At 35.8% G+C, this 8,274-nt stretch overlaps 2 protein-coding genes across 3 annotated transcripts; both read left to right on the forward strand.

The window, feature by feature from the left end:
• Positions 1-726: 726 nt before the first annotated feature.
• LOC112784515 (protein SLOW GREEN 1, chloroplastic) lies at positions 727-4,437 on the forward strand. Of its 2 annotated transcripts, XM_072229826.1 has the most exons (5): positions 731-1,490; positions 1,565-1,711; positions 1,784-1,864; positions 1,937-2,149; positions 2,462-4,437. In XM_072229826.1, the coding sequence occupies exons 1-4, from the start codon at positions 921-923 to the stop codon at positions 2,108-2,110; spliced, it is 972 nt and encodes a 323-aa protein (XP_072085927.1). In that variant the 5' UTR covers positions 731-920; the 3' UTR covers positions 2,111-2,149; positions 2,462-4,437. The 2 variants fall into 2 exon arrangements, with proteins under 2 accessions (XP_025683536.1, XP_072085927.1); XM_025827751.3 differs by lacking the exon at positions 2,462-4,437 and having other exon boundaries at positions 727-1,490; positions 1,937-2,344.
• A 1,306-nt stretch (positions 4,438-5,743) lies between these two features.
• Positions 5,744-7,760, forward strand: LOC112782250 (glucan endo-1,3-beta-glucosidase 8-like). The gene is made up of 2 exons (XM_025824595.3): positions 5,744-6,126; positions 6,402-7,760. The coding sequence occupies exons 1-2, from the start codon at positions 5,768-5,770 to the stop codon at positions 7,510-7,512; spliced, it is 1,470 nt and encodes a 489-aa protein (XP_025680380.1). The 5' UTR covers positions 5,744-5,767; the 3' UTR covers positions 7,513-7,760.
• Positions 7,761-8,274: the final 514 nt, after the last annotated feature.

An 8,274-nucleotide genomic window follows, 5' to 3' on the forward strand; every position in this document is an offset into this window, starting at 1 on the left:
AACATTGTAATCACGGGTGAAGTGTCCAAAGCAATTACATGATTTACATAGAAGGTGTAACCTATCAATGTCCACCTTGTGCCAATGGTCATGAATCCAAACTTATTGCACTATGGGAAAGCTCAAATCCACTTCCATACAAATTCTGGTGAATTTTTCATGCCCTATGTTCTTTGTAATCATATCCACTTGTATTGGTTTCTCAATACATGATTGGATAGCTTTGAGCGTAATTGTTTGAAAGTATGCCGGATTGAGGCTCGAAATTTTCACCCAAACTATAGTTCGGCCAAACGAATTCTCGCATGGATCAAACTCTATTGTCCATTCCTTTACCGCCAAGTAACTATCAAAAACGGAAAAACCATCCACGGGCCACCACTAATAACTCTCTGATCTCTCTCTGAGTTTCCTTATCAAATTTGACCATGTGATAACCACTTTCTATGCTCATCATCTCAAATCCTTCATGGACTTTCCACAGCCTTTGAAGATAATCTCTGAGCGTCAAAGAGATTACATTCCTCCCTAGAAATTTAACAACTAAAGCATCCATCCATGGGAAGGAAATTTGCTCAAGTATGAATAATATAAGTATATAACGCTAATGGTGAGAAATTTAAGATAGTGTAAGAGATTTAAATTTTATTACTAACAATGAAAAAAAAGTAAAAATAAGCTAACTGTTTCAAATGGGCCTATATGATAGATAAGCAGGCCCGTTTCTGCTAGGGCAAGTTGTTGGATGCGTTGCGGCAACTGGCAAGTTATTCCCCAAAAAAAAAAAAAAAAAAAAAAAAAAAAGAAAGAAAGAAAGAAAATTGTGGCAAGTTGTTGGATGTGATTGTAATGGAGAGTGGCGGAGAGGTGTTTTTTTACCGGCAAAGAGTGTTTTCTAAGTTCTAACCTTAGCAACAACCATGGCTTCTTCTACTTCAATCTCTGGTTTCACCATCTGTTCGAATTCCCAGTCAGAATTTCTCAGTTCCAAATCTTCACGCTATGCCTTCTCCAATTCCCTTCCTAGGATTTCATTTCAACTCCCCACACATTTTCCAGCACTTGTTTCTTCCGCACCAAGGGTCTTATCAAGTTTTGTGAAACAAAACATAGCTTCTCTCCTCATCGGCTCCTTCATCTTCGTCGGCTCCTTCTCCAACAGAGCCGCCATGGCAGCACTCACACCCCCGCTTGCTGCTGTACACACCGAGGAGAAGACGGAGACGGAGGAGGAGATGTGCCAGAAGATTCTGGAGAATGACCCGAAGAACGTTGAGGCTCTGAAGGTGGTTGTGTACGGCAAGATTAGGAGAGGGAAGGCCAAAGAGGCGATTAAGTTGGTAGAGAGTTTGATTAAGGTGGAGCCAAACGAAGTTGAATGGAGGCTTTTGTTGGCCCTCTGTTACGACACCATGGGCCACTTCAGTACTTCAAAGAGACTCTTCAAGGAAATCTTGCGCCAAAGGCCTCTTTTTCTCAGAGCTCTCCACGTAAATCTTTCTCATCCTCTTGCGTGTATTTCATACAAGGAACAATGGTTGCTAATTTGCTATCTCTTCAACAGGGTTTGGCTATGGTGATGCACAAGAACCATGAAGGGCGTGCTGTGTTTGAAATGCTGGATAAGGCTAGGGAGCTAGCTTCGCGTCAAGAGAGAGTTACAGAGGAGAGGAATATACGAATCTTAATTGCACAAATGTTTGTTGTGCAGGTGAATTCTTGATCTTTCAGCTTGTTATAGTAAAATTAGTAATGGTACATTGCTAATAATTCAGCATTCTAGGGTGATTTGGAGGAGGGCTTAAAAAGGTTTCAAGATTTGGTTAATGAAAATCCTCGAGATTTCAGGCCTTATCTTTGCCAGGTAAGTTTATTTATGCTATGCCATTGTTGTGTTATCTTTTGCAATATTATTCACTTTTGTATCTATCTGTAGGGAATTATATACAGTCTGCTCGATAAAAAGGAGGAAGCTGCACAGCAGTTTGAAACATATCAATCTCTTGTGCCTGAAGAGTTTCCACAGAGGGGATTCCTTGATGATGTTGCCTTATCAGCAAGAGCAACTTCCAGAGAACAGTTTATGAAGGAATATTCATATCGGAAATAGAAACTTCTTTTCTGACTGGCTTTTGTGATGAACTACAATGTATAGCAAGCATCGGTTTTGTTTTCATGTCACAACCTTTCTCTTTACTGTTTCGTTATTGATTAGCTAGCTAATTAGTAGTTACAATTACGGCAGTGTCTTTTTTCTTGTATTATTTAGTTAATTATGTATTATTATATTAACTAAAATAATTTCTTTTACATCCAAATAAATGCATTAGATGACAGTATAAAACTTTCGGGTTATCAAAATGAACTAGAAAAGAAATCAAAAGTGAATAATTGTCCCATTATTTGCAACCACAACTTCCAGAGTAAAAATCTTACTCACAGCTATGAATTCGGATAACAGCTCCTCCATCAACTGTATCACAAAACCTGAATCATTTGGCATCTTATTAAAAAAGAGCAGTTACTCAGCAATGGCTTCCAAGATCCCTGAGAAGAAGGAGGAGCAGGCGAGCAGCACTCGACAAGCGAGCTGTTCTCGAGCGCCAACGTGGTGGCAGAGACGGCTCAGGCAAACATCAGTGGGGAGGCAGAGAAGGTGGACAAGGCAAAAGCTGCCAATGCGGCCGGAGACCTTCTTGACGCCGCTGGCCAGTATGGCAAGCATGATGATCAGATTATCACTATTTTAGCTTCAGGTAGGTACCACCCCTAGTAAGTTCTCCTTTTGAATCATATTTTTTTTTTCTCATTAACATTTTCAACCAATAATGAATGATATGACCATCCCTTGATGGAAAGTTTGTGCGCATACAAGTCCGATTAGATGCATCAGTACCTTATTTTCAAGAGTCAAGACAAATCATTCATATTAAAAGATATGGTTATCACAAGTCATTTAATCATGATTTTGCTGCCATAGTTTCCTTCCCCTGCTTCTAACTTGTTTTATTGTTCTTTGTTCAATATATCGCAATTTACTTGAGCATTGTGTACATAAAGCAACTGCTTTATTTCCACTGATGGAAGGTCTTTTAATTTTTCAAATTTATTGCGCTTACTTGAAGTCCTTTGTCATTCTTAAGAGAAGATTTTTGTAATGAATTTCAAGAGCAGAACCCAGATGTCAAGTCAATGCGAGATGTATGTATACAATCCATTGTATCAGTAGTTCTTCTAATAGTTTATCTTTTTAGTTTGTCTGGAAGCAAGATAGTATTTGTTTGCACAATTAATTATTTTAGAAATTCTTATAATTTCTGAAATTCCAAATACAACATATAATGTGATCACTGCTTCTTTTAAAAAATTGTCAGTTATTTTTAGACATGAGAATTTGCAAAATGTTTGTATACTTTGGACGAACATCAACTATATTATTGTTGCTGCTGCTGTTGTTACTTATTATTATTTGTAAATTAGTGCATTTCCTTTTGGTAATTGATCCTTCCTGTGTTAGTTCAGATTGGCAAGGCATGCAGAGAGAAATGGAGAACAATGACTTATGAGTTTAGGTTTAATGTAGCCTCTCCTTTTCTGATTTTGCCTGTATTGCATTGTTATGGCTGTGATCAAAGTGCTAGTCACATTAGAAATGGTTTATACGCTCCTAACAGAGCTCTTCGTCTTCGTTAAACTGGGCAAGAACATTTATTTATATTTTAATTAGACCCTGTGACACACAATTTGTGCCTTTGAGGAGACACTCCTTTTTGTGTTAAAATGACATCAGCTGGCGTTCATTTCAAATCTTTTGACTAATTTCTGAAGTTTGTTTCTTATTTAGTTACTCGTTCGATTAGGTCTGAGCAAAAAGAACTATGGTTTTGGTTGAATACTATGATATAGCAACAGAAAAACCTGCAGAATTTGATATGGCAATGGCAGAATACTATAAGAAAATGGCAAACAATCAATCATATTCATGGTATTGAATTGACTCTTGTTTACCATGAAAACGGTTTTTTCCTGTTGATGATTGGAAGGAAAACAGTGAATTTGAAGAAACTGATGAAGAATCAGATCTTGATGAATAAGGCCCATGTAATTATTAGTTACCTAGATAGAAGGTTTGGACTTTGGACCTGTTTGAATTGAAGCTGCTTGGTCTGAAATTTGTATATATCTAGTTTGTAGTCATCTCTGCTTTGTCGTTGTGAATAATTCTCGTTCTCTATCAACTTTTGGTGTAAAGTACTTCTGTTAATTCTATTTGGATGCTTAGAATAATAGAATTGCAGATTTTTGGGCATACATTGAGATGTAGATTATTGAGTACAATGCTTAGAGAATGTGCCCTTGTAACATTATTTCTCTCACGTGCCTCGTGATTATTATTAAGTCCAGCTTTTTGCTTCAGTGGAAAAGCATTGTATGCAATGGAGATACCTCTAAAAAAATGCTTTCTTGTGTGTTATAAAATAGCTTCTTCATAGCGTATGTCCATTTTACTTTTAACGTTTGTTTTTATTGTATTGAATATTCAATTAACACTTTCAGGGAAATTTTAGAATCTAAAATTAGCCATTAAGAAGCACAAACATAGACACGAAAAAAGCAGCAGCACAAACATGATCATAATCTGTTTTATCTTACCGCCATCCATTTCTGATGATTGCTTTGTCTATATGTATCAGATTGATGGTCAGTGACAGTGTTCTGAGTTCTATCTAAGCTCATTGACTCATTCTCTTAAAACTTATTATGATACGCACGTACAATAGGCAGTATTTGGTTAGAGAGACACAGTACTATTCTAAAGCAGGGTTTAGTTAGAGAGACATATATATTAAGACATAAACACTGTAATACATGTTTATTATTTGTTTGTTGAGACAATTTCTTTTGGACACGAATAGATATAAAAGTATATAAATACATAAAATTTGTATATTGCAATATTATAATTTTTTGTGATCCTTCAAAATTTTTTGTGATTTATACTAATATTTTTGTGTTGTGCATCACTATATTTATGTGTTGTACATTACAATTTTCGTGCTCTAATTATCTAAACATTTAAAGGAGAAGAAGAGGATGAAGACGACAAGGATGATGATGATGATAATAAAAAAGGATGGTGAGAAAGAAAAGAGAGAAGAAGAAATTAAACAACAACAGTAATAAAAAGGCAGCAATGGCAGCAACAACGACAACAATGGTGGTGGCACGACGACAATAACCTTAAAAAAAGATGCACATAAAATATTTAGATGATGTTGACGACGAGACGATAACAAAAAAGAAATTTATCTGTATACGAAAAAGAAGAAACGTGCGAGAATTTAGTTAAAAATTTGGTTTAAAAAATATTTGGATGCCTAGCATTTCTCTAAATAATATTACTCTCTCTCATCAAATACCTGTAAAAAAAACATTGGATGGACAGAATCTAAAAAACACCTTGTAGTACTCTCTTATTCCCTTCTTTATTTAGTATTTTTACACATGTACGTGAGCTGGTTGATTACTGATGGTTATAATTAGAAAAGTAGACAAATTATTTGAGTGCTTTATTTGGAGAGATAATAAAACCAGGTATAGACATCTAAGCAAGAACCATATTTGGTTCCGATGTCATGGCATGACATTGCACCTTAGCTTATTGTGGACTAGTCTACCGAATTCAACGCTCAAAACAATACATATATAAGCCAGTGTTTGTTATCTGATTGGCTAGTGGGTAATCGGGCTGGCTCGAACCAAGAACATGGCTCAAACAAAACGCATGCTATGGGCGTCTTGTTTGATCTTTGTCTTAGTTCAATGCCATCTACCAAGTGCAAAATGCTCACATGCTTTGTCAAATGTTGGCATAAACTGGGGTGCATTGACATCTCACCCTATAAATCCTTATACTGTTGTTGATCTCTTGAAGGACAACGGAATCAAGAAAGTTAAATTGTTCGATGTAGATTCCTGGACACTTGGTGCTCTTGCTGGTTCAGGCATTGAAGTCATGATTGGCATCCCTAATGACCAAATGGAAAGACTTTCTAACAGTGGCCAGGCTGAGCAATGGGTCAAGCAAAATCTCACCAAACATCTACATGGTGGTGTCGACATCAGGTATATATAAACATCAAGTAATGTTATATAACCAATTTTTTCAGCCAATTTTTTTTAAAATTATTTTGTTTAACATAAATTTTAGACTTTAAATAATAAATTCTTAACATTGAATTCTAAATTATAAATTTTAACCTTAAAGTTGGTTAATGTTGACAAACTATAAGTTATTTTTCTGTAATTTTTTTTCATAAACATTATTAGGTATTCTTTTTGCATTGCATGGTTTTCATTTCCATTTCCATTACCATTACCGTTACCTGAATATAATGCAGATACATATCTGTTGGAAACGAGCCTTTCTTGGCGAGCTATGAAAACAAGTATAGAAGTTCTACATTTCCAGCAATGAAGAGTATCCAGAAAGCTGTTGAGAAGGCAGGAGTTGCAGAGCAAGTTAAGGTTACTTCGTGTTTGAATGCAGATGTGTTGGATTCAGGTTCGGACAAGCCCTCGGACGGACAGTTTCGAAGTGACATCAAAGATGTCATGAAAGAAATACTCCAATTCCTTAACGACAATAACTCACCCTTCTTCATCAACATATACCCTTACCTTAGCCTTTATTTGAATCCAAATTTTCCAGAGGAACTGGCATTCTTTGACGCTGGTAGATCATTTGAAGACAAGGGTGCAACTTACACAAATGTGTTTGATGCAAGTGTAGATACCCTTGTTTGGGCACTAAAGAAGGAGGGCTACTCCGACATGAAAATCGTTGTTGGCGAAGTTGGATGGCCGACGGACGGCCACAAAAGCGCCAACAAAGATAAAGCAAGAAGATTCTACCATGGATTCCTTAAGAAACTAGGAAACCAACAAGGAAGCCCTCTTCATCCTGGAGTCTTGGATGTGTATCTCTTTGGTCTTTTCGATGAGAATCTCAAGAACATTGAACCCGGGAAATTTGAGCGTCATTGGGGAATTTTCGAATACGATGGGAAGCCCAAGTTCCCTGTAGATTTTTCTGGTAAAGGAGAAGATCACAAATGGCCAGTGGGAGCAAAAGGGGTTAGATACTTAGAGAAGCAATGGTGTGTGTTAAGCGAAGATGTTAAAGACTTCAGTGGTCCTGTTTATGAGGCATTAGGGTATGCATGTGCAAATACTGATTGTACAAGCTTAGGATATGGTTGTTCTTGTGCCGATTTGGATATTCGTGGCAATGTTTCTTATGCTTTTAATCAATACTTTCAAGCAAGGGATCAAAGCGTTGAGGCATGCGATTTCGATGGACTGGCGGAAATTGTAACAAGTGATCCATCAAAAGGGACTTGTAAGTTCCCGATAGTCATTGAGAGTGCTGCAACTTCTCTTAAGACACGTGATGCAATAATCCATATCCTTCTTCTTGGCTTCGCTCTATTTTTTGTGACGTTTATGTGACCAACAACTTAACAAAAAACAACCACCTATGACATCTAACATAAGATGTGGTACACCGTACACACCTTAGTAGCATGCTGGCTTTTGGTAAAATTTAATATGCCTGCCACTGTTGTTAGAAATTATTTAAGAGTAATGTTAGGTAATTATTTTTTTTTTCCATCAGTCAATTTTTTTAAATTTATTTTGTTTTTCTTAAATCTAAATCATGAATAAGATATCGTTAATTTTAAATTTTAAATTATAAATTTAAATTCTAAAATTGACTAATGTTAATTAACTAAGTTAATTTCTGTATCTTTTCATTTGGAATTTGGAAGTGGACAATTTAAATTTTCTAAATTTTAAATGTTTTTTTAGCAAATTTTTTGTTTAGTTTATTTTGATTTGAAGCTGGTAATAACATAGTTATTGAAAATTAAGATAGGGCCAATTTTAAAGTGGTTTACTTTTTATATATATACTTATTATTATTATATTGACAAAAATTACTTGGACGAAACAATAAGAGAAAATTATCGAGATTAATGGGTGAGGAAAGAAAGAAACCAGGACGAAATAATTCGTTTGTAGAATGTTAACAGGATACGACGCCGAATATGATTGGCTTGCTAGAGAAATTTGAAGCGTGGTAACTTGTAATGGCAAATGTTTAGCAATAATAAGGAGGACTTTTGAGGAGCAATAATCCTCCATTCATGGTATATGTAAGAATCGGAGTTGTTTTTGTAAAATCGTTTTAATAAAAATAATAATTTAATT

Source organism: Arachis hypogaea, chromosome 20 (genome assembly GCF_003086295.3).
Source record: "Arachis hypogaea cultivar Tifrunner chromosome 20, arahy.Tifrunner.gnm2.J5K5, whole genome shotgun sequence".
Taxonomy (NCBI): Eukaryota; Viridiplantae; Streptophyta; class Magnoliopsida; order Fabales; family Fabaceae; genus Arachis; species Arachis hypogaea.